Here is a 24874-nt window from a genome sequence, read left to right as displayed (position 1 = left end):
CTCCGAAGGCTTCTGGGGGCTCCTTGGGGCTCCGCCCAGGACTTGCAGCCCCCGCCCCCTGCCTCCTTGCCCACTTGTTCCGTGTATCGCTGTTTCTGGTGAGGACGGGTCTGGAACCGGCCACTGCACCAAGAGCACACACCCGCCGTGTTTTACTTTCTCTCCCCGGGGGAGCCACCTGGGTTTCTGCTGGCTTTTCATCTTTGTTTGTTAATTCCACGTGCTTCTCCGTCAACCTGAAACCCTAATTGTCCCCAGGGGTCCTGGGCTTCGGGGCCACGCGGAGCTGGGTCCCAGCCACGGCTCGGCCCCCACCAGCCAGGCAACACCAGGTGACACCTGTGTCCTCTGGGCTGCGTGGGGACGGCGGCGAGGACTCTGCGGGCAGCGCAGGGTGCAGCCCTGCACGAGGCCTGGCACCCACAGGCACCCAATTGCAGGGTGACCCCGCCTGCTGTGGGGTCCAGGAGCGACAGCAGGCCCCCTCCCCTCCCACCAGTGCACCTGACAGAGGCAGCCAGGCCCCCACCCAGACCCCCGCCCCAGCCAGCCCTGGGTCTCCTCTCTCTGCTCACACCCACTGCCGACCCACGGCCAAGGGTGCCTCCCCCAGCTGCCCGCGGGCTGGCCAGGGACACCCTCCTGGAGGCCAGCCCATGAGGGGAATGGAGGTTCTGCCCCTCCCCCCATTCCTGTGGCCCCCAGGGAGGGCAGGAGCGGGCAGGCGGCCATGGCCCAGTGGCTGAGCAAGACCTCAGAGGTCTCAAAGAGAGCTGCAGGGCCCGGGTTCCCGCGGGTACCGAGTGCAGACCGCCATGCAGGGACCCCCAGGCACTCAGGCTGGGGGCTCCATCATGTCCCTTGCTGGGGCACACGCACTGCGTGCAGGCTCCCCCCGCCCCAGGCCTCAGGGCTGGGTGATGAGACAGCGGTCACTGCCAAGGCCACCAGGTGAGGAAGGAAGACCCAGGCCGCCACGGGGCACTCCCACTCCTTAACTCTCAGAGCTGGCGGCTCTCGGGGCCGGCGGGGAGACTGGGGCTGGGTACCATCCGCCAGAGCTGAGTGGGTCCCAGGGCCTGGGGCAGGGGCTGCCCGTGACCACGACTGCGTCCACAGAGCAGCATCGGCCCTCGAGGGACGTGCACTCCATCGGGAGGACAGGAAACGAACGGCCACGCACGAGGCGGGGCAGACGCCGAGGCGCTGGAGGAGCTCAGCCAGGGAGGCCGGCGGGACAGGTGACCGCACCTGCACACCTGACCACCAGGGGGCTCCCGCCTGGAGCGAGGCAGGAGCAGGCGTCTGCAGGGCTGCGCCCAGGAGGGTCCAGGGGCGGCTCCTTCCTGCCCCTCCAGCTCTGCCCACTGCCTTTGGGCTGCATCACCCCAACCTCTGCCTGCACTTTTTAAAAAGATTTTTTACTTATTTGAGAGCAGAGTCACAAAAAGAGAGAGAGAGACAGACAGAGAGACAGAGAGCTTTCATCCTCTGGTTCAGTCCCCAGACGGCCACAAAGGCCAGGGCTGGGCCAGGCTGAAGCCGGGAGCCAGGCGCCGCCTCTGGTCTCCCACGCCGGTGCAGGGGCCCAAGCCTTTGGGCCATCTTTGCTGCCTTCCCAGGCCATCCAGAGAGCTGGATCAGAAGTGGAGCAGCCGGGACTTGAACCAGCGCCCATGTGGGATGCCGGCATCCCAGGTGGCGGCTTCACCCGCTGCACCACAGCGCCGGCCCCTGCACTTCCCCAGGCCCCCTCCCCGGGTTGCTGCGTCCAGACGTCCCTCTGAGTAAGGACACTGGTGAGGACACTGAGTAAGGACACGGCTCACGGCTGCACAGGGAGCAGAAGCCGGGACTCAGACACGGCGCTCACCAGTGCTGAGTGGGAGGGGGCTGTGCGGCTTCACCCTGGCCCCAGCCCTTGTGCCCCTGGCCCCACCGCGGCGGGCAGAGGCCCCGGCCCCACCCTCAGGACAGGAGCTCCGGGGGGGCCAGGCAGCATTCCCCGGACAACGACAATGACTCAGAGGCTCTAAAGAGAGCAGGCGTGGGGCGGATGTTGGGAGGGACAATGGCTCTGCCTCCTCCAGCGGCTGCACACTCCCGGGGCAGCAGTCGGGTCCCCGCCACCCACGTGGCAATCCTGGGTGGAGCTCCCGGCTCCTGGCCAAAGTCCCAGACGGCCCCAGCTGTCACCGGCATCTGGGGTGTGAGCCAGTGCTACGCAGGGTGCGTCTGTCTCTGTGCCTTTCAGACCAAATCCGTAACTACACATTAACGGTGAAAGGTTTGCATGGCTCGCGGCTGTGGAGGCCAAGGTGCGAGTGGCAGGTGCAGGCCTGGGCTCCGGCCAGGGGCCTGCGGCGAGGTGCGGGTGTGCAGAGGAAGGCCCTGGTGAGCCCGGAGCAGAGTGGGCGGGGGCACGGCCCCTGTGAGCATGATGAACCCCCAGTGACCTAAGGCCCTCCCCGCAGACCCCCCCCTGCCTCCCAGCACCAGCCTGGGGGCCAGGTCTTTAACACAGGAGCCTGGGGGCACCCACACCCAGCAGGGGTCTCCCCCTCCCCCCCTGCTCTTCTGGTTCCTTCCAGCTCCAGCCTGAGCCTGGGCAGCGTCCAGGGTCTCCATCACACCCTGTCCTACTCTCTGGCCACAGAGGCACAGAGAGGTGGCAACACCGTCACACAGCCGGTGTCCCAACCACGCATGGAGCAGCCTCCAGGCCCACTGGGAGCCAGCAGGGCTGGGAGCTGGGCCTAGGGCCTCTCGGTTTGGAGGCAGAGCAGACAGAGTGGCTGAGGGGCCAGCACGGGCACTGGGGGCCTTGAACCCCAAAGGACTAGGTCACTGCTGAAGGTTTACACGGCACAGCACTGGATGGGAGTCGAACCTGGGTCCTGCCGAGGGGCTGTGGTGAGGGCTCAGCCTCCACGCCCTGGCCTCAGTTCCTCATCCCCCCAACTTGGGCCAGGACACCCCAGGTCTCCCCTTACAGGCTGCACTTCCTGGGTGCAGTACCCACAATGACCTCAGGGGGGCAGCCGCCGCCCGCCTTTCTCCAGAGCTGCCTGGACGCTGAGTCCACCTGCCCTGGCAGCTCCAGGGCCCAGGCGCAGCCCCCAAGGTCAGGTTCTCAGTTCTCCCGCTGGGCCCGTCCCCGTGAACAGCCTGCACCCTGCCCAGGTGGCACCCACACACGGGCTGCCTCAGCTGCAGGGCAGGCGGCAGGGGACTGGAGCCCCCAGCTGTCCCCAAGCCAGGGACCCGAGGGCACGGAGCGCAGCCGCCCCGCTGGGGAGGCAGGCACGGGATGAGGGGGCTGCGGTCAGCACCCGTGGAGCCCAGGGCTCAGGAGGGACCTGGAAGGCGAATGAGGGCGAGGTCAGGGGGCTGGCGCTCCCAGCACCTCCTGGGTTGAGTCCAGGGACCTGGGTCACATCCATGGGCCACTGGGCATGCAGAGCGCCTGCCTAGGCAGGACCTCAGCCCTGTGCTCGGGACGGACACACGGACACGCATGCAGGCGGTAGCAGGACTCGGCCCGCGTCCCGAGGAGGGGGAGTGCGGTGCCCCCCCTTGTCCTGGCGCCCACAAGCCGGGGGAGATTAGACCGACTCAGCACCCTGCACCCAAGGGCCTCACAGGAAGTTAGAGGCGGGTGCTTGGCCCGGGGCTAAGCCGCTGGCTGGGACGCTGGTGCCACGGCAGTGTCCGGGTTTGACTCCCGGCTCCGTTCCCCTACTCTAGCGTCCTGGGAATGAGGCGGCAGGGGACGGTGCAGTACCCAGGTTCCTGCCACCCATATAGGAGACCCGGATGGAGCGCCCCGCTCTGACCAGCCCAGCTCCGGCTGCTGTGGGCGTCTGGGGAGGGAACGAGGGGGTGGCAGCTCTTCCCTGCCACCTGCCTCTTAAACGGGATTCTGGAATAACAAGAATGACTAAGGCACGTGATGGGGGGGGAGGTAGTGGGGGGCGGGACCCTAACAGTCTGAGCGAGGGGGGAGTGAGCCCCCTTCCAGGGTGCATGGAGCAGAGCAGAACGGTGTCGGCTCCCTCCGGCTGCGCGGGCGCCACCGCTTCTGCTGACCCTGTCCTTGGCCTGAGCCCTGAGTGGGTCCTCCCCACCCTAAACCCCCAGCCCCAGTGGGAGCCCCGCGTGCCCCCCACCACACCCTGGTCCCAGCTCTCTCCAGCCCCAGCCCCGCCCCATTCTGGCCCCGCTCCCTGCCACTTCGCGCCTGTGATCCGCTGTGCCCAGCGCTCACTCCCGCTCCAGGGGTCTCCAGGTGGACATCGGCGCCGCCCCACACCTGTCCCCAGGGACGCAGCAGCAGCCAGCAGAGGCCCTGCTCTCCGGCCCAGGTGTGCTCACCTGGGAACCGAGGGTGCTTCCGGCGCCTCTGGCCTGGGCCGCCCTTTGGACACCGGGATTTAAGGACTCCCAGGGCCTGGCCCTTCAGGCGCAAACTTTAGTTCCCGAGGGCGGGGCTCCTTCCCGGAAGGCTTCCTGGAGGGGGCAGAGGCATGAAGGAAGCCAATCGAGATCCGGAGGTGCGAGTCCGCCCGGCGGTCACGTGGACGCCGGCCGGCCGGCCCCGTGGGGCGGGTCACACAGGCGGTGCGGCCAGGTGAGGCGGCGCCGCAGCAGGTGCCCGGGCCGCGCCCCCGCCGTCCGCTGCCCCCTGGGCCCTCTGGCCGGAGCCGCGCCCCGCCCGCCCCGGGGCCCACCTGGCGGGCCGGAGAGCCCTCCCCCGCCGCGGGCCGCACAGGAAGTGGGGGAGGGCGGGACGGGGAGGGGCCGCGGCCCTGGACTCCGCTGCGCCAAGGCTGGACACCCGCGCTTCCCGCTCCCTCCGCGCCTCCGCCCGCGAGCCCGGGCCCAGGTGAGCGGGGACCCAGGTGAGCCGGGGAGCGGGGAGGGGGAGGTCGCGTGAGCACCTGCGCCCCCGGGCTTCGCGCCGGGATCGGCGGCAACTTCGCGTCCCCTCGCGGGGCGGCGAGCAGGGCGCAGGTCCAGGGCCCGGGTCCGCCCCTTGGCCCTCCCTGGAGGGCGGCGGCTTCCTGGCCCTGAAGGAGACCTCGCGCCGCCCCGTGCGCCGCCCGGAGCTCTGGGAGGGTCGGCCGGGGAACTAGGACGCCCACCCCACCCCGAGCCGTGCCGCCGGCCAGGGCAGGGTGGCAGGGCCGCAGGGAGCTGGCCCGGGAAGCTCGGGTCCCCCGCGGACCCTGTTCTAGCCGCCCGGCCAGGTCTGTGCACCTGTGAAACGGAGGCGGGTGTCCCCCTGTGACCTCAGCCCAGCGCCTGTCATGGGGGCCGGGGGCAGGGCTGGAGGGGCCGGGTGGGTGACAGCCATGGCACGTGCTCCCTGGCCTCCATGTCTGTCCTGGGGTGCACAGGGGCTAGGACGTGCCATCTGGCTGCCCAGGGCGGGACTTGGCACCTGGGGGCCTCGCGGGGCCGGCAGGGGGCACCTCACATGCTGTCGGGGCCTCAGGACTGAGGTGCCTGGGCTCCAGCCTCAGTGTTCTCATCTGTAAAGTGGAGGAGATGGGCGTGGGCAGTCCCTGTTCTGACGATGCCCACGGCCCCCATGGGAGAAGCCGAGCAGGGATCCCCAGGCCTGGTGGGAGGGGAGGGGTCCTGGGGGCTCCATCACCTGGGAAGAAGCCCCAAGGGAATGGCAGTGAGTGAGCCAGGCAGGGGCCCTGGGAGCTGGGCGGGGGGGAGCGTCCCGAGGGCTCAGGCCCCCCAGGGGTGGTCTCTCTACCCACACGTGAGGGGTCCCCGCACGGTTCCTGGCCCTGCAGACGGCGGTTTGTGTTCCCAGCTCAGTCACTCTGGGAGTTTTGGTTTCGGTTTCTCGGTGGATCTTGGCTGCTCGTGTCCTTAGCCTGTGGTACTCATGGTCCTCGGGGACCACGGGCCCGGGTGGCATCAGCATCCCCGCTCGCGTGGCCTGTTTGGGGCGGCGTCCTCAGTCAGGCGGGCCTGGCTCCTGCTCCCCTGGCCCGAGCTGGTCGTGGTCCTCTGCCCCTGGCCCTCACCTGGTAACAGGCAGCGTGGGGAGGCCGAGCGGCCACTCGGAGGGCTCCGCGCGTGTGCCCGCTGTGGAGCTGGCACCGAGGGGCAGCGGGGGGCCTGTCCCCTGCCCAGGACCTGTCGGGGTCATGGCTCTGCTGTCCCACCTTTGCTCCGTGGGCGAGGCCCGTGAGGGGCAGCCATGCCTGGGACGTCTGTGTTCAGAGGCCGGCGCTGGCAGGCTGAGCCGGGCAGTGTCCACGCCTGGGCACGCTGAGCGTTTGTTCCAGAAAGTTCTTTGCTGCGGGGCCTCCTGTGCTCTGTGGGGCGTTTCATTGCGTCCTTGGCTTCCACCCACAAGATGCCGGGACTTGTGACTGCCCGGCGTCTCCAGACAGTTGCCAGGTGTCTCCTGGGCACTAAACACCCCGGGTCAGCCCTGGCCGCCTCGAGGCTGTGCTGCGTGGCTTCCAAAGCCAACTCTGTCCCCAGGGTACGGGTGACACAGGTCCCAAGCCTGGCCGGGCAGGAGTCGCCGAGTACGAGGGCATCATCGCGGGTTGGTCAGGCCAGACGGGCAGCTGGAGAGGCCGAGCCCCGAGGCCGCGGAGAGGGGAGCCTGCCCAGAGGGACAGCAGCGCCCGCACTTGGGACCCTGAGAGCAGCCGGGACAAGAGGATGGGGAGCAGAGGGCGGCGCTGGGGTCCCAGGAACCCGATGTGTTGGAAGAATGGGACTGGAGCTGCCTGCCCCGCCCAGGCCCGCATCGGTGGGGACCGGACAGGTGTTAGGGTTAGGGTTAGGGTTAGGGTTAGTTAGGGTTAGGACTTCTGCTCCTGGGAAGTCCGCCGTGCCCCTCCCCCGCCTGCAGCACATGGCGGGTGTTCAGTGGCAGAGAAAGTGAACGCTGTGGGTTCCACCGAGAGCCCTTTTCACCCAACCTGAGCGACAGTGGCGAGAGGTCCCCCGAGGTGGCACAGACCTGGGGGCAGCCAGGGCCCCGGTTCCGTGCGCCTTTAGCAGAGCCCCTGGTCCTTGCCTGGCCTTGGTGTGGGAGGCCTGGAAGGCAGAGTCGGTGTGGGGACCCCGGGGTCCGTGCAGGTGCCAGCCCTGGGCACGCGCCCGAGCCCCACTGTCTGGGGGGGGGGCAGAACAGGAAGTTGACCCTGGGTTCTAGGTATGTACGACACCAAAAGGACAGGTGACTGGCAGCTCAGAGCCCCGGCTCCCGGGTGGGTCCCCGGAAGAGCTTTGGGGGACCGGCCCCGTGGGTCCTGCTGCTGGGCTGGGGCCAGGGTGGCCTCTGAGCCTCGAAGGTGACACTCGTGGCCAGCGTCATCCCTGGGGGGCAGCCCCTCTCCTATACCGGCTCGTAGGCCCCAGGGAGAACGGAGAAAGACCCTGGTGCAGAAGCCGCGGGCCCTGGGCCGGGCCCACAGAGCCCCACAGGGCGGAAGCGGTGCCCTGGAACAGGCCTGCCTGCCGCCTGGTGCCTGCCGCCTCGGGACAGCAGGTGCACGGGTCCTCGTGCCTGGGGGCTGGCAAAGCGGTGGCTGTGGGGGGAGCCAGGCCCGAGGGCGGCGCACAGAGAGGGCCAGCTTCAGAAAACGGGGCCTCGGTGCAGGAGCCGCCAGACGATGGCACGTGCACGAGGCGGGGACACGGGACAGAGCAGCGCCAGGGTGGGCGTGCGCATGCTTGGGCTGCGGGGACCCCACAGGCAGCGAAAGGTGCTAAAATCGGGGAGGAAAGTGGGGAGTCAGGACGTCTACGGCCGCGCTGGGCCACGCTCAGCAAAGGGTGGTCCAGAAAGAAAACAGGGTGGGAGGAGTTACCGACCCCCTGGGGCCACACCCAGAAGCCACGGAGACCCAGAGACTGCAATACTCCTATCCTGGAGCCCCTTAGCCCCGCCCCCACCCCACAGGGTCCCAGGGAGAGGAGAGGAGTGGTCTCAGGGAGCCTGGCCCTGGGGCAGCTCCCACCCCCACCCCGGGAGGCTGCAGGGAGACTCCTGCAGGCAGTGGACAATCTACAGGGTTGTGGGGGGGGGGGTTGGCAGCCAGCCTCCAGCCCCTAGGAGCGAGCCCCAGCCCCACCCCATCCCAGATGGGCACTTGCCCGGAGGACAGAGGGCCTCTGGGAAGCAGGGCACACAGGATGCACCTGGGGAAGCAGGGGGCAGGGGGCCTGGGATGCCCAGGACAGATCCACGGGGAAGAGGCGGGGGGAACGGGGGTCCAAAGTGGGGTATGTAAGGGGGGAGAGGCGGGAGTCACCTGTGCCTCACTTAAGACAGCCCGGGGGGGTCCCGGAGATGCCCAGGCAGGGGGCGTGGCTGGGCCCAAGCCCCGCCGCTGGGCCCAAGCCCCGCCCACCCCACAGCTGCTCACCTGACTGGTTCCCTCTGGCCCCTGCCTTCCCTGGCCTGCGCTGGACTCTGTCCTCTCCTGGGAGGGGCCGCTATCAGCTGGAGCAGGGCTGGGGGAAGCCCCTGGCTGCCGGGGTATTTCAGTGGCGGGAGGGAGGGCAGCACACGGACGCTGTGGGCCCCTCCAAGCAGGGCAGAAGGCACCCAGGGAGGGAAAGGGGGCTGAGGGTGGAGAAGTTCCCTGAACTCCCACCAGGCCTGGGGACCGTGGACGGTGGGGGGCGGGGTGCGGCCCCCGCATGCCTGCTCCCGGGGCGGCCGCGGTGGCTGCGGCTCCGGAATGTGCTGAGCCGTGTGCCCTGGGCGTGGGGGCGGCCAGGGCTCCAGGGCTGTGGCTCCTGGTTCCTAGTAGGGCCCCTTGGGCGGTGCTGAGCTGAACCGGCCCTGCCCGGCCTGCCCCGCCCCCCTCAGGGAGTGCTGGGCCTCTGACTCCCTGGGGAGCGCTGGCAGGGCTGGGCAGCAGGTGTGTGTGAGTTGGGTGGGGGCTGGGACCTCTGGCTGTGCCCCCAGTCCCTGCTAGGGTGGGAGGGGGCCACAGCGAAGGGACAAGGCGGCTTTGCGGCCCAGCCCGGCGCCCAGGGCTCCCTGCCACCTTGAGGAAGTGACCTTAGGTCTGGGAAAGTTCGGCTCCCATGAGGGCATTTCAGAAAGTCCCTGGAAAAAACAGAATTCAGAGGTTGTTTTGGTGCAAAAAAAATATTGAAATTCATGTGTGTGAGGGATCTTAAAAAAAATGGGGGGCTGGCACCGTGGTGTAGCGGGTAAAGCCACTGCCTGCATCACCGGCATCCCATGTGGGCGCTGGTTCGAGTCCCGGCTGCTCCACTTCCCATCCAGCTCTTTGATGTGGCCTGGGAAAGCAGCAGAAGGTGGCCCAAGCCTCTGGGCCCCTGCACACGTGTGGGAGACCAGGAAGAAGCTCCTGGCTCCTGGCGCAGCTCTGGCCGTTGCGGTCACTTGGGAGTGAACCAGGGGATGGAGGGCCTCTCTCTGTAACTCTTTCAAATAAATCTTTTAAAACAAAAGTTAGTTTGCACCAAAATAATCTTAGGAATTCATGGGCACGCGTGTTAAGCTACACGTGTGGCTTTCAGCGCTCAGCGCTCGCCCCGGATCACCTTAGGCGCGCTCGGCGGCCCCAGCGTTTGCAGAACGTGAAGGGAGGAGACGGGGCCGTGTGATGTCCGCCAGGCCCTGCGCCGGGCGTGTGTCCCGGGGCCGGCGCCTCTACAGCCACACGGTGACGGGGGCCGTGCAGGCTGGCTTCGCAGCCCCATCCCAAGTTCCCAGCGTGGTGAGGGGTGAGCCTGCGTCCTGCCAGGAGCAGGGGCCCCGCAGACAGCCCAGGGGACGTGTCACCGCCGGCACTCCCTCCAGCTTCAGACCTGCCCTCTGTGCTGTCGGGAGGCAGGGTGGCCTCCTGGGTGTGGCAGGTACCGCCTGCCCCCGTCCCGCCAGCGGGGCCCTGCAGGCGCGGCCCTCTTCCCGGCCCTCCTCCCTGCCCTCCTCCCAGCCCTCCTCCCTGCCCTCCTCCCAGCCCTCCTCCCTGCCCTCCTCCCTGCCCTCCTCCCTGCCCTCCTCCCGCCCTCCTCCCTGACCTCCTCCCTGCCCTCCTCCCGGCCCTCCTCCCAGCTCTCTGGGCCAGGAGCAGGTGTGAGGCTGCTCGGCCTGGCAGTGACAGGGCTGCGCCCACGGCCAGCGCTCCCGGCTGCCATCAGACCTCTCACTGTGGACTGTGGGCGGGGCACACGCCAGGACAGACAGGTGGCCCCCGGGGGAGGGGGGCAAGTGGGCGCCTCCCTCCTGAGACCCCTCCCCCTCTCCCAGGACCTGCCCGGTGGGCGCCTCCCTCCTGAGAGCCCTCCCCCTCCCCCTCCCCCCCAGGACCTGCCTGGTGGGCGCCTCCCTCCTGAGAGCCCTCCCCTCCCCCAGGACCGCCGCCATGGCCCAGAGGCACTCTGACAGCTCCTTGGAGGAGAAGCTGCTGGAGCACCGCTTCCACTCAGAGCTGCGGCTCGATGCCAGCGGGAACCCGGCACCCGCGCTCCCCGTGGTCCGGGGCTCCCTGCCGGCCCGGCCCAGCGCCGCCTTCCAGCCTGACGCCCCCGCTCCCCCAGGGCACGAGGAGCCCCCACCGGTCATCCTGAGCACGCAGAGCCCCGCCGCCCTCAAGATGGGCACCCAGCAGCTGATACCCCGCAGCCTGGCCGTGGCCAGCAAGGCCAAGAGCCCCGCCCGGCACCAGAGCTTCGGGGCCGCCATGCTCAGCAAGGAGGCCGCCCGGCGGGACCCCCGGGTCCTCTCGGCCCCCAGCTTCTCCCTGGACGACATGGATGTGGACACGGGCCCCGGGGGGATGCTCAGGCGGAACCTGCGGAACCAGTCCTACCGGGCAGCCATGAAGGTTCTGGCCACGCCAGGCAGCAAGGGGGACCCCACCCAGCTCAGCCCCCGGCTCCAGGCTCTGGCCGAGGAGCCCAGCCAGCCTCCTGCCCGGTGTCCAGCCAAAAACAAGGTAGGGGACCTGCTGCCCGGACGCGGTGGGGGGTGCCTCCAGGGCCTGGGAGCGCACAGCTGGGGGTGGGGTCCTGCCCACCTCCTGCAGCACCGCTCACGTTCAGTGAGCACCTGCCGTGCGCAGGCTCTGGGCTGGACTATTCCAGTTAAACCCAATAGCCAGGCTGCGATTGTGAATAACCCACTTTACAGACAGGGCAGCCGAGGCTGGCCTCCAGCTGTGTCGGCCCCGCTCCCAGCCAGTGGAGAGCAGAGCCCCCGTGGGAGCCGGGCCAGCTCGGTGGGACTCAGCAGCCACCCAGAACGAGCTCCCTGCCCCCTCCCCCACTCACCAACTCCCACGTCCAGCAGGCGCTTCCTGAGCGCCCCCGCAGGGAGGGGCAGCTGCTCGCCCTCCCCTGCCTTGGGAGGAGCTGCATTCCCTCTGCGTGCATGCACACACATGCACAGGCACACACGCACACATATGTACACACATGCACAGGCACACATGTACATACATGCACAGGCACACACGCACACACATGCACAGGCACACACGCACACATATGTACACACATGCACATGCATGCACACATGAACACGCATTGCACGGGCACATGGAACACACAGATGCACACATGCACAGGCATGCACACATGTACACACATCCCGAAACACACGCAAGGACACACGTAACACAAATGTGCAGATACTTACGATCGCATGTACACATACAGGTATGCACATAAGTGCATAGACATGCACACATAGGTGCACACATATACACATAGGCACACATGTACACATGCCCACATATACGCACATGTACACAGGCGTGTACACATAGGTTCACATGCCCACATAGGTGCACATATGTACACACAGGCACACACGCCCACATAGGCACACATGTACACACACATATACACACGCCCACATAGGTGCACTCATGTACACACAGGCGTGCACACACATGTACACACGCCCACACAGGTGTGCACGTACACACAGGCGTGCACACACACACACATGTGCACGCACAGCCTGCTTTCCCGGGCTGGGTACCGCAAGCAGCGCCCCTTGTCCCCTGGCCCAGGGTCAGAGCTGGGCTGCCGCAGCTCCTGGACCGTGTCCCTTGCCCTCTGAGTCACCAGTCCCCTGTGGCCCAGGCTGGGTGTTTGCTGTGGGCAGCCACCGAGCCGGAAGACCGGGCACAGTGAGCCTGGCCCCTGGGCACCGTCCTCCAGGTCTGGGGCTCAGGGTCCTTGCCTGGGGGTGGGGTGAGGTGGGCGGGCCCGGGCCTGGGGGTCACTGGCGGGCACCTCGCTCGGTCTGTGCTGGAAGCAGCCCAGGCTCGTAGGCTGCCTCCGAGAAGGGCCTGGGTGCGCTGTGGCTGCCGTGGGACCCTGGGCCTCGGCGTACTCACGGGTAAATGCGGGTGACGAGTGGAGCTGGCACTGCCCCACCCCGGCCCTCCTGAGCTGCTGGAAGGCGGCCAGGGCTGCTGGGAGCGCACAGCCTGTGGGAAGTGTGCATTCGCTGGGCGCCAGCTGCAGCCCCAGCCCTGGGAGACGCTGGGACCGGCTGTCGGAGGGTTGGCCCCAGCGTGGCGTCCCCGGTGCCAGCCCACCTGTAGACAGCCTCCTGCTCGGTGGCTGCTCACAGACAGCCCAGGCCTCCGGCCCCAAGTGTGGTGACAGAGGGTCAACCCGAAACCCCCGCGGGCCCCCGGCTGCCCGTGTCAGTCCTAGCTTTCTGCCGCTATGGGGGCAGGGACAGCCCCGTGCCCACCACGGTCAGGCCCCCAGGAGCCACTCGTGCATCCGCTGGTGTTTCTTAAGAGTGATTTATTTAAACACAGAAAATCTTCCACCCACTGGTTCACCCCCAAATGGCCACGATGGCCGGGACTGGGCCACGCTGAAGCCAGGAGCCCAGAGGTCCATCCTGGTCTCCCGCGTGCGTGCAGGGGCCCGAGCACTTGACCATCGTCGCTGTGTTCCCAGGCCATAGCAGGGAGCTGGATCAGAGCGGAGCAGCTGGGGTGTGACCAGGTGCCCTGGCGTGAGATGCAGGCATCGCGAGCGGCAGCTTAGCCCGCTGCGCCGCAGCACCGGCCCCGCGCACTCACTGGGGGTCCCACATCCAGCGAACGTTTCCCCGGCCCCCCCCCCCCCCGCTAGGATAACGCCCTGAGCCTGGTGGGCGCCGTGCCCGACCCGGAGAGCGCCCAAGGCAGGCGGCTGGGCACTGGGAGCAGAGGAGGCCCGGGAGGAACCTGCGGGAGGGAGGCCGGGACGGGCGGACGAGGTGGGGGAGGGGCGGGGCCACGCCAGGGCCCAGCCCCCGAGGAGGGCGGCACGGGGGTGGGGCGGGGGGGTGGAGGGGACCTGGCCAGGTGTGCTGGGAGTGCCGCACCTTCCCAAGCGGCGAGGGGAGTTTCAGGTCCGAACTCGTTCCGAGGAACCAGCCCCGGCTTTCCCGGTAGCCGCACACCTGCCCGTCGTGTGGCCCAGCCAGAGGGGGGCTCCCCAAGGCCCCCGGTCACCGCCTGCACCCTGAACCTCAGCCGCTGGGGTCCCCAGGCTCTTCCTGCTGCCCTGAGAGGCCCCACCCCCCTTCCCAGCCGCACCTGCCCTGCGTCGGCTTCACTCCAAGCCCACGCCCTCCCCAGCATACCTTGTCGCTAGCTCAACCTTCCTCCTCCTCCAGGCAGCCTTCCTGGGCTCGCCCAGTCCTCAGTCACATGTCCTACCTGCTCTGAGCCCCATCCCGTGCCCTTGTGGAAGTGACATACATTGGGCACCGTCTGCATACTGGGCAGGGCACCCCACACACACACACTGGGCCCAGCTCTGCACGTGGAGTCCGGACCCCCGGCTGACGGCTGTGTTTCTCACTGCAGAGGACGCTGGGGCGGAGAAGAGCAAACAAGGGCTCCTTCAAGGACGGTGAGCGGCTTCGGGGGCGGAAAGGCCGGCGCTGCCGCCGTGGCGCTGGCTGGTGGGGGCCACGGGACCTCAAGCCCACCCTGACCTTCCAGGGCCCGAGGCCCCCACAGCTGCTCTGACCGCAGCTCTGCTGGGGGCCAAAGGTCCAGAAAGTTCCCCGGGGTTCCAAGGCAAGGACGCGGCCCAGTCCCTCCACGGATGCCCGGCCCGGCCCGCGGTGGCCCTGCTGGTGGTGGGACCGAGGCCAGGTCAGAGGGCGCACCTGCTGTGTACCCCGGCTCGAGTCCGTCAGAGGGGAGCCCGCTGGCATCGGGGGCTAGGAGGGGGTGGTAATGGCCGCGCACGGGCCTGCTGGGGGTGGGGGAAGGCGCCTGCCCCGCCCACAGCCCGCACCCTCAGGAGACCCCCTCCTCCCTGCCCCAGACCCCCGCTTCTACCAGGAGATCCGGGAGCGGGGGCTGAACACCGGCCAGGAGTCGGACGAGGACGTACTGGACGTGCAGCCCGGCTCCGAGGACACGCCCAGGGCGGACCACATCGTGGTGGAAAGCTACCGGCCGGCCCAGCTCACCTGGAGCCAGCTGCCAGAGGTGGGGCCCTGCCTGCTGCGCCCAGGGCGGCCGCGGGCAGCCTTGCCGGAGGGCCCCACCTGTGCGCAGCTGGCCTAGGGGTCTCCCCCAAGCCGCCCTGCCTGGTGACCCCCGGGAGAGGGGAGCCACCCAGGGCCAGGCAGCTCCTGCCACCACATGTGTGGGTGTGGGTGGGCGTGGTCAGCGCCCTGCTCTCACTGACCTGCAGGGGGCGGTGGGCACAGAGGGGCGGGGCCTGAGCTCGAGTCCGGCTGCCCCTCGCTCCCCACACCTGCAAACGGGGCTGGTGGGGGCCTGGCTGCGCGCAGGGCTTGAACCACAGCCCCGTGTGTGAGGAAGTGGGTGCTGCTTCCCAGGAGCCCAGGCGGGATCTGGACCGCCCGCTGGGCCTGGCCCGCTCTCCCGCTGGGGTGCAGTGGGGCTCCTTCTCCACCTCGTGGATGAGGGTCCCCCGGTGCTTCCAGCCGTGGGGGCTCAGCCAGGGAGGACGGTGTGGGTCTCCCCCAGGCTGGGTGGCACGTGTGACAATCAGACCCTGGCCTGGGGGAGCTGCAGGCATGGGGGCTGGCAGCCCCGGGGGGAGCGGAGCACGGCTCACCCCGAGCAGGTGGCCCACGGGGAGCCAGGCTGCAGCCCTGCAGTCCCGTCAGCCCTGAGCCCTGCAGGGCGGAGCTCGGGCAGTGCCCACTGCGCTGGCCGTGTCGCCTTCCCAGCATGCACTGAGCCACGGCCCCACCTCCCCCGCCCTCCCCGTGGCCCTGTTCTTTGCGGGGAAGGTGTTCGGGACCAGTGCCCCTCCCCGCGCTGGACGCCCTGTTTCTCTCCGGGGTCTCTGGAGGGCGCAGCCTCCTGACTCCGGGCTGTGTGCTCGCCAGGTGGTGGAGTCGGGCATCCTGCACAGGCTGACCCCAGAGGAGCGCAAGAGGCAGGAGGTGAGGGCGTGGGGCGGGCTGGGTCTGCCGTGCGGGGAGGGCCAGAGCCACACGGACGGACAGTGCCCAGGGGCGGCCTCCACTGGGCTCTCAGGATGGCTGCGCCCTCGCCCCATGCCAGGCAGCATCAGAATCCTCGGGCGAGGGTGGGCGTCCCTGCCCCGGGACGGTGGGCTCCCGCTCCCGGAGGGGTGTCGCGACAGCCATGTCGCCAGAGCCGGGAGCCCGCCCGCAGCCTCCGGTCCCGCCGCAGGCCATCTTCGAGATCCTCACGTCCGAATACTCATACCAGCACAGCCTGGGCATCCTGGTGACCGAGTTCCTGCAGTCTCAGGAGCTGCGAGCGACCATGACGCAGACAGAGCACCACCACCTCTTCTCCAACATCCTGGACGTGCTGGCCGCCAGCCGCAGGTGAGGCCCCGCCCCGCCCCGGCACCTGCCTCTGGCGGCCCAGGGGAGCCGTGGTCTGCACCTGGGGTGGGCGGCTGGCTGGGTTGCGGCGTGACAGCCTCCAAGAGGTGGCTGTGGGCATCCCGGAAGTTCACTGGGGAGGAGCGCTTCCCCCAGGGCACAGCCGCGCCCTGCTGCCTCCAGCCCAGAGGGCCCTGCGGCAGGTGCTCACTGGCCCAGAGCGGCCTCGAGTTGCAGCCCCGGGTCGTCTTCCACCGCAGGTGTCTGGTGGCCTGACCGGGCTCCCGTTACAGGGCTTGTAGGTGCAGGAGGGCCTGGGTGACACCTGTGTCCCCTGCAGGGTGCAGCCCAGGGGTGTACCTGTGTGGGCGCAGCCCTGTGCTCCCCCTGCCCAGGAGGCCCTGGGCCATCTTGGGGCCCCCGAGCCTCACTGTTGACCCAAAGGGGCCGGGGCAGGGGTACAGGAGGCAGCCCAGCGGGCGGCTGCTGGCGCCCTCTGTAGCCCCAAGAAGCTCCAGAGCCCTGCTGGGGGCAGGCGGGGGGTGGGGACTGTGAAGTCCCTGGGGACGAGGGCTTCCTGTGGCGCTTGGTGACTGGATGTGGGAAACTCCCTGGCCGCCCCTCCCCCAGCACTGACCCTGGGGCGCCCTCTGTGTCTGATTCTGAGCCCCACAGGGCTTCAGTCTGGCCCGTTCCAGTGTCCCCGTGGGCAGGCAGCGCGGCTGTGGGTCAGCGGCTGCCGGCTGGCGCTCCCAGACCTCACCTGGAAGCCCCCAGAGCCGCCCATTCAAGTCGGGCCAGGGCGGGCACGCGTGTGCTGGGCCTGTGTCCGGGCAGCGGGGGTCTCCACTCCTTCCTGGCCGTGTCCGTGGGCACCGCTGCTCCTGACTCGCTGTCCCACCTGCCGGGGCTTCCTGGGGCCTGCGGCCAGCACAGTTGCCATGTAGGCAGAGGACACGTGGGGACCCTGCCCAGCCCCGGCTGGAGAGGGGGCTCCTCAGAGCCTGGAGTGGGGTGAGTGGGCTGCCTTCGCTGGAGCCTGCGGGAAGCCCAGCCAGGGGCTCAGCCAGCAGAGCTGCCCGACGTAGGCGGGGCGGGGTCTGCCCACCGTGTGACCGAGTGTGGACGCCTGTGCCCGCCCTCGCGGCCTGGAGCTCCCACCCCGAGCTTCCCAGGGGCAGGCGCGCTTCCTTCCGGCGTGGGGAGCTGCCCTGGCCTGGCCTTCGCCGGGGGCGTGGCTGGTCGGGGGAGCCCGCGGCTGGCTCGGGCTGCCGACGCGCTAAGCCCTGCCTTGAGCCACCTCCTGCTGTGTGCGTGTGCATGCGTGGGCATCCGTGGGCAGCTCCGTCGCGTGCCTGGGTGCACACGTGCTGGTGGGCCCCAGGACCCAGCCCTCGCCCCCGGCCTCGCCCCCGCAGGTTCTTTGAGGACCTGGAGCAGCGGCACAAGGCGCAGGTGTGGGTGGAGGACATCAGCGACATCCTGGAGGAGCACGCGGAGCGACACTTCCACCCCTACGTGGCCTACTGCTCCAACGAGGGCTTCCAGCAGCGCACGCTGCAGAGACTCACGTGCGTGCCCACGGCCCCGGGGACAGCCCTGCCCTCCACTCCCCGTGGGCCTCCCTGCCGCCCACGGCCCCGGGGACAGCCCTGCCCTCCGCTCCCCGCGGGCCTCCCTGCCGCCCACGGCCCCGAGGGACAGCCCCGTCCCCTGCCTCCCTGTCGTCCACGGCCCCGAGGGACAGCCCCGTCCCCTGCCTCCCTGCCGCCCACAGCTCACAGCCCCGTCCCCTGCCGCCCTGCTGCCCACAGCCCCGGGGACAGCCCCGTCCCCTGCCTCCCTGCCGCCCACGGCCCCGGGGACAGCCCTGCCCTCCGCTCCCCGCAGACCTCCCTGCCGCCACGGCCCCGGGGACAGCCCTGCCCTCCGCTCCCCGCGGGCCTCCCTGCCGCCCATGGCCCCGGGGACAGCCCTGCCCTCCGCTCCCCGCGGGCCTCCCTGCCGCCCACGGCCCCGGGGACAGCCCCGTCCCCTGCCTCCCTGCCGCCCACAGCTCACAGCCCCGTCCCCTGCCTCCCTGCCGCCCACAGCTCACAGCCCCGTCCCCTGCCTCCCTGCTGCCCACGGCCCCGGGGACAGCCCCGTCCCCTGCCTCCCTGCCGCCCACAGCTCACAGCCCCGTCCCCTGCCGCCCTGCCGCCCACAGCTCACAGCCCCGTCCCCTGCCTCCCTGCCGCCCACAGCCCTGTCCTCTGTTGCAGGAACAGCAACGCCGCCTTCCGCGAGGCCCTGCGGGACATCGAGAGGCGGCCGGCGTGCGGGGGCCTGCCCATGATCTCCTTCCTCATCCTCCCCATGCAGAGGGTCACGCGGCTGCCCCTCCTGACGGACGTGAGTGCCCAGCTCGTGGGAAGGCGGCCAGGCCGGGCAGCCCCGCTCAGCTGTGGGACCGGCTTGTGGGGGTCCCGACAGGAGAGCCCCCGCCTCCAGGCCAGGCATTGCTCCCTGAGGCCTGTGTCACACCTGCCTGCACCTGTGACATTGGAACAGGGTCACGGTGACAGCGTGGTTAGAATCATGACTGCTATCACCACAGAGCACACGCATGCACGCATGGACACAGGGGGCATGGGACTTGCACACATGTGCACACGTGTGCCTTCCAGCACAGAGCAGGAGCTGAACTCACAGAGAGCACGCACGGCAGGGGCTCACAAGCCAGCTGCCCCCGTCACACACGACCTCAGAGCCCCGGGCCCCCAGCACGGGGGAGGAGTGGGCACCCCAGCTGCCCCTCCCCCCAGCTGCACAGTGGCACCCGAGGGTGGGAAAGGGGACAGCTGAACAGGGAACTGACCTGACCAGGGCAAGCTGAGGTGGAGCAGCCATTGGGGGCTGCGTACGCTGGGGGGGTCCAGCTGAGCTCTGCTCTGAGGGCCCCCCAGCTGCCTTGCAGCCCCCACCCACCCTGGTGTTGGCGGGGAGCCCCTGCCCCGTGCAGGCGCCACGCCCGGGATGCAGGAGGGGACTGGCACCTCACATCCGGGCTCTCCCCAGACGCTCTGCATGAAGACCCAGGGCCACCCTGAGAAGTACAAGGCGGCCAGCCGCGCCCTGAAGGCCCTCAGCAAGGTGAGCGGGGTCCCGGTGGGGGCGGGGCTCAGCCCACCCCACCCCGAGTTCTGCCTCCACCCTCCACCCCACCCCCAGAGCAGAGGTCTTTCACGTGGGTGGGGCCAGGAGCAGAGGGCAGCGGGGGCCAGTGGCAGGCAGGGTGGGAGCAGAGGGCAGCGGGGGGCCGGCGGGCAGGCAGGGTGGGAGCAGAGGGCAGCGGGGGGCCAGCGGCAGGCAGGGTGGGAGCAGAGGGCAGTGGGGGGCCGGCGGGCAGGCAGGGCCGGGAGCAGAGGGCAGCGGGGGGCCAGCGGCAGGCAGGGTGGGAGCAGAGGGCAGCGGGGGGCCGGCGGGCAGGCAGGGTGGGAGCAGAGGGCAGCGGGGGGCCGGCGGGCAGGCGGGGTGGGAGCAGAGGGCAGCGGGGGCCGGCGGCAGGGGGCGTGGCCTCTCAGCTCGGCGCCTGCCCGGCAGCTGGTGAAGCAGTGCAATGAGGGGGCGCACACGATGGAGCGCATGGAGCAGCTGTACACGCTGCACACGCAGCTGGACTTCAGCAAGGTCAAGGTAGGGCCCCGCCCCCTGTGTCTGCGGTCAGGCTATCCCGGCGCTGGGGAGGGCAGAGGCCCGGGGAGGACAGAGGCCTGGGCGTGGGGAGGACAGAGGATGGACACTGATGAGGACAGAGGACAGGCACAAGGGAGGACAGAGGCCTGGGTGTGGGGAGGACAGAGGGCGGGCGCAGGGGAGGGCAGAGGACGGGCACTGGGCCTCCTACGAGTGCTGCCTCGGTTTCCCCACCTGTGCTCGTCCCTCATGCACCCTCGGCCTCTCAGCTTCATCGCCCCCCTGCCCCAGGCGTCGGAGGGGGTGGGGGAGGCTCCTTGCTGGCCTGGCGGGGGCTGGGCTCTGCTGTGCCGAGGGTGGGGGGCACCTCAGGTCCAGCTTGGATCGCAGGTTTCCCAGTAGGTCCTGGGAAGGGGCAGGGTATCTCCAGCCCAGGTGTGGACAGTCCTAGATCCTCCCCAAGCCAGCAGGACCCCACAGGTGTCCACCGGGTCCCCCTGCCCTCGCAGGGAGCCCTGGCACGGTGGTGAGTTGCAGCCTCCCCACCCCAGCCCCCGGGAGGGCTCTGGGTCCCTGCAGCCAAGACTTCCTGGCGTGGGTCTGGGTGGGCTTCCCGGAGCGGGTGTGAGGGTGATGACTCTCCCTGCCAGCACTGCCCACGCCCCTTGCAGTCCTGTGCTTGACTTTGGGGTGCAGCCCACCCCCGGCCAGAGCAAGGGCCCAGTCCCAGGCCTGGCTGTCCCTACGTGGGCTGCCTCCCTCCTCGTGGCCTCCAAGCCAATCTTGAGACAAGTGGCAGGGGCGGGGCGGGGGGGTTGGCTGAGGCCTGGGGGTGGGAGGTTCGGGGGCTGAGATCGCAGGAGTTGTGGGTGTCAGACCCAGTGCAGGGGCAGAGCAGCCCCCCCCACAATGCCTCAGCCCTCGCCCCTCGCAGGGCGGGGTGGGGAGCTCTGCGGGGTCGGGACCTGCCCTTTGCATGCCACAGCGTGGCCACCAGGCCGGCTGCTCCTGCCCTGGGCGCTGGGCGTTGCAGCCGCTGTGCCTGAGCCCCCTGGAGTGCCCCCCCAGGCCTGGGCTCTGCCTCCCAGCAGGTGCCTGTGGAGCCCGGAGGCCTGGCTGGAGTGTGGCTGGAGGCCACGCGGGCAGCCCTGGCTGCTGTGGGCAGGACCCAGGCGTTGGGTCTCCGGGGCCAGCAGGGGCGCTGGCTCTCGAGGCCCCGTCGTCCCTGCGGGCAGTGCCCACAGGCCACGCCCCCTGCTCTGCTCTGCAGTCGCTCCCGCTCATCTCGCCCTCCCGCTGGCTGCTGAAACGCGGGGAGCTGTTCGTGGTGGAGGAAGCCGGGCTGTTCCGGAAGATCGCCAGCCGGCCCACGCTCTACCTGTTCGTCTTCAGTGACGTGCTGGTGGTCACCAAGAGGAAGAGGTGGGGCCGCGGGGCTGGGCACAGGCGGGGGGCTCGAGCCCTTTGACCTCAGAACTGGGGCTGCCCAGCCTGGCTCTCGCAGTGCCCGCCCAGGTCGCCAGGGGACCCTGTGTCCCCGGAGCTTGGGGACGGCTCTGGAGCAGTGACACTGGCGGGGCCCGGGGAGGGCACTGGCCGCAGCGTCCCACGTCCCCCACCCCCCGCCGTGTCCCTGCAGTGACGAGAGCTACGTGGTCCAGGATTATGCCCAGATGGAGCACGTCCAGGCCGCCAGGCTGGAGCCGTCGGAGGCGGGGCTGCCGGGAGGCGGCAGCCGCAGCTCCTCGGTGCCCCACCCCTTCCAGGTGACCCTGCTGCACAACAGTGAGGGCCGCCAGGAGCAGATCCTGCTCTCCACGGACGCCGCGTAAGAGTCGGGCCCGAGCGCTGCCCTGCGCCGGGGTGGCCCTGCCCGGAGCTGTGATGGCCGCTCCCGGGAGGGGCCAGCAGCGGCACCGACCCTCCAGAGAGCGGGGGAGGAGGGATGAGCAGCCGGGCACAGCCGGGCAAAGGCCCTGGGACAGGACATGGACAGGGCTGGAGCACAGTGAGCTGGCGCGGTGGGGGCAGGGCTGTAGGCTGCTGGACCCTCGTGGACAGGGGACGGGTGGGCCACTCCCCATGCCCCCCGTGGCCCTGGCCAGCAGGGATCTCCTTCCAGAGGGGACGCTGCCACTGAGATGGAGAGGCAGGGGCTCCGACCTAGCACTGACGGGCTGGGGTCTCAGGACGCAGCTGCCGCCCTCTGACTGGGTCCTCCCACCACTCCCACTCACCCCCTGTGCCCCGGTGCTGGGTGTCCAAAGCCGCGGGACAGCTTGCTGGGCTCTGACCCCGCCCCCTGTGCCCCAGGAGTGACCGGGCGCGGTGGATCGTGGCGCTCACCTACAAGGAGAAGCAGTGGCAGGGCCTCTCCAACAAAGGAGGTGAGCTGGCGGGGCGGGGGCAGGGAGGGTGGGGGGCTTGCCTGCAGGACAGGCTCCGTCTGCCCTGTCCACACTGCAGCCTGCCCGCGTGCTGGGTCCCGGCCCCGCCTGTGTGCTGCCACCTGGGCTCCAAGACCCAGTTCTGTCCGTGTGTCGCCCTGTCCTGCCCAAGCCCGGGAGCTGGGAGAGGCGGAGCCACAGGGCGGGGCAGGCTGGCCTACACCTGTCCCCAGGGCGGGGAGGGGACAGAACAGGAGCGCCCTCTGCCCATGCCAGCACCTGGGCCCTGAGAGCAGGTGCCCCTGCCCGTGCCGGGACACCTAGGGCCTCCCAGGCGGAGCTGTGCTGGGGGAGGCGGAGCCCTGGACGCAGTCACTGCCACGCATTCCCCCCACAGAGCTGCCCCAGGTGGAGGTCACCAAGGCCTACTTCTCCAAGCAGGAAGATGAGGTCACGCTGCAGCAGGCGGACGTGGTCCTGGTTCTGCAGAGGGAGGATGGTGAGCGCGGCGGCTCGGGCACTGGGGCGGCGGGGGGAGGGGTGCCGCTGGGGTGCAGCCAATCCCCGAGGGCGGGCTGGGCTCAGCGCTGCCACCCCCCACCCAGGGACAGAGCACCCCAGAGTGGTGTGAGCGTGGGTTCCCTCCCGAGGCGTGAGGGTGGGGTCGGTCCCAGGGCACGTGGGGTCGGGACACCCACAGGCCTGCCTGTCCCCTCCCCTGCCCGTGTGGCCTCAGGGTGGCTCTACGGCGAGAGGCTGCGGGACGGCGAGACGGGCTGGTTCCCCGAGGACTTTGCCCACAGCATCACCAGCCGCGTGGCCGTGGAGGGCAACGTGCGGCGGATGGAGCGGCTGCGGGTGGAGACGGACGTGTAGCCGCCGCCGGGCCTCAGAGAGCCGGCCACGTGTGCAGCATCCGCCCTGGCCAGCGGGGAAGCGTGAGGTGACCCCAGAGTCTCCCCCGTGGCTGCTGCGCCAGGCCCCGGACACTCACCCACCCCCGCCCTCAGAGCAGCAGGGGCCAGCCCAGGTCCCTCCCGCGGGGCCGCTGTGAGGATGCCACGGCCGGCGGGGACACGTCCTGGGCAGCGGGCAGCGGCCTGCAGTGCCAGGCCGAACGGCACAGTAAAGGCTTTCTGCCCACCTTGCCTTTCTGCGGCGGCTCCGAGTCCCGGCCCAGCCCTCCCGGGGCCCAGGGGAAGTCCCCAGGGGCCTTGGGCCAGGCACCCATACGGTCACCGCGTGTGTGGCCTCGGCACCGGCTCCTGTCCAGGCAGGGATGGCCCAGGGCTGGCAGCAGCTGGGCCTTACCGGGCTCAGCCTGGCCAGGGGCGCTGAGGGCGCAGGGGGGCTCCCCCAGGCTGTTCCTGGGCTGAGTCAGCCCCCACGGCCTCCCTGCCCGCCCCTGGCCCCTGGACGGATGGCGCGTTCTGCCTCTCCTCCCACCCCTGGACGGATGGCGCGTTCCTCCTCTCTCCTCCCACCCCTGGACGGATGGCGCGTTCCTCCTCTCTCCTCCCACCCCTGGACGGATGGCGCGTTCTGCCTCTCTTGTCCCCTCAGCCAAGCTAACTCCCTGCTCTACCCGCAGCTGCTGTGGGGAGGCGAGCTGGGGCAGGGTGTGGCCGTGTGCACGTGTGCGCTTGTGTGTGTGTGCATGTGTGTGCGCTCGTGTGCCCATGGGTCTGAGCACTCGCTGGAGCAGGTGGGAGCCTACAGCTGCCCGTAGCTCCTCTGCCACCACCACCACCACCGGTTCCCCGGGACCAGGGTCAAGGAGAGGCCAGCCGGCCTGCCCAGTTCCGTTAGGAGCAAAGTGGCTTTGGGCCCGAGCTCCACCGGCTGCTGTGCGCTGGGTTCCGGTAGCTCAGCCTTGGCAGCAGGGGGTGGGCACCCACGTGGGCCCTTGGGGCAGCGCCAGACCTGTGCCCAGGAGGCACCCCCAGCCGTCAGCACAGGCCTGGGGGGGCCGGCCACACCCAGCACTCCATGAGGGTGGGGGGCCGTGGGCAAGGCGGGGGGGGTTGCGGAGATGGAGGCAGCGGCTGTGCCCGCCCTGGTGCCAGCTCGGCCCCTGGAGGCGTCTGTCCAGCCCCGACCGGCTGGGGCACAGTGACACTCTCAGCAGGATGGGGCTGGTGTGGACCCCTGGGCGCCCCTTGGGACCTCTGTGTCTGCCCAGTGTCCGTGCCCAGGTGACACTGCCCCATGCCTCCAGACGAGGGTCCTGCCACACCCACCACTCAGCTGGGCAGGGGGCACTGGCCCTGGGCGCCTGCACAGCTGCAAGGCACTGTTGCAGGTGGGGAAACTGAGGCCTCACGACCCAGGGGCCACTGGGACACCAGGGACCAAGGTGCCAGCTGTCCCTGCACACCGACCAGGGCCTGGCCAGCCTGGGGAGCACCTCAGTGGCCATGTGTCTGCAGCGTGCAGGGCCTGAGCCCCCTCCCCAAGGCCACCCAGAGGGGCAGGAGGGGAGGCTTGGCGTGGGCAGCAGAGACTGAGGGGCTGCTCAGCCCCCATGGGTCCAAGCTGGTGTCCTCCCTGGGGAGGTGGGAGCTCAGAAGCCTGGTACAAGTGGCCACAGTGGACAGGACAGGCCACCTGTCCCTTCCCAAGAGAGCATCAGACACAGAGCCCAGCCCCCGTGGGGCGCAGAGCCCAAAGGGCTACCCCTCCCCCAGTGTGATGGTCTCTGTGTGTGGGGGGGTAATTCACGCGGAGGGCTTGTGCCTGGTGACCTCACAATCCCATCCTGCTCAGCGTGGCTTCAGGGTCAGCCGTCACTTCCGGCCACTCCTGAATGCTCTTGACCTGTCCTTGTCGCCTGCCCCCCTCTCCCACAGGCCGTGGGTGCTTTGCTCTCCTCGAGCGCCCCCTGGTGGCTATCCTAAGCGCACTGCCTGGGCCTCACATGGATCCCTGGCCCCTGACGCCGCAGCCACCGCTGGGGCCGAAGCCACAGCTC

General features: G+C 69.8%; 1 protein-coding gene across 4 annotated transcripts; it reads left to right on the top strand.

The window, feature by feature from the left end:
• The first annotated feature begins 4605 nt into the window (after positions 1-4605).
• Positions 4606-23052, top strand: ARHGEF16 (Rho guanine nucleotide exchange factor 16). Of its 4 annotated transcripts, none has more exons than XM_070077079.1 (15): positions 4607-4885; positions 10385-10967; positions 13857-13902; positions 14326-14492; positions 15368-15424; positions 15717-15838; positions 17257-17409; positions 18103-18232; positions 18899-18973; positions 19424-19516; positions 20787-20938; positions 21156-21344; positions 21830-21903; positions 22301-22402; positions 22640-23052. In XM_070077079.1, the coding sequence occupies exons 2-15, from the start codon at positions 10395-10397 to the stop codon at positions 22777-22779; spliced, it is 2073 nt and encodes a 690-aa protein (XP_069933180.1). In that variant the 5' UTR covers positions 4607-4885; positions 10385-10394; the 3' UTR covers positions 22780-23052. The 4 variants fall into 4 exon arrangements, with proteins under 4 accessions (XP_069933181.1, XP_069933180.1, XP_069933178.1 ...); XM_070077077.1 differs by having other exon boundaries at positions 15678-15838; XM_070077078.1 differs by having other exon boundaries at positions 4607-4901; positions 15678-15838.
• The last annotated feature ends 1822 nt before the right edge of the window (positions 23053-24874 follow it).

This window comes from Oryctolagus cuniculus, chromosome 7, assembly GCF_964237555.1.
Source record: "Oryctolagus cuniculus chromosome 7, mOryCun1.1, whole genome shotgun sequence".
Taxonomy (NCBI): Eukaryota; Metazoa; Chordata; class Mammalia; order Lagomorpha; family Leporidae; genus Oryctolagus; species Oryctolagus cuniculus.
Note: the sequence above shows the minus strand (reverse complement) of the source record. Positions and strands in the feature narration are given on the sequence as shown.

Coding starts and splice junctions, on each gene's coding strand:
- ARHGEF16 (XM_070077077.1), top strand. CDS start 10,395: ATGGCCCAGAGGCACTCTGACAGCTCCTTGGAGGAGAAGCTGCTGGAG. Junction 13,903..14,325: donor CAAGGGCTCCTTCAAGGACG/GTGAGCGGCTTC, acceptor TCCCTGCCCCAG/ACCCCCGCTTCTACCAGGAG. Junction 22,403..22,639: donor GGTTCTGCAGAGGGAGGATG/GTGAGCGCGGCG, acceptor GTGTGGCCTCAG/GGTGGCTCTACGGCGAGAGG.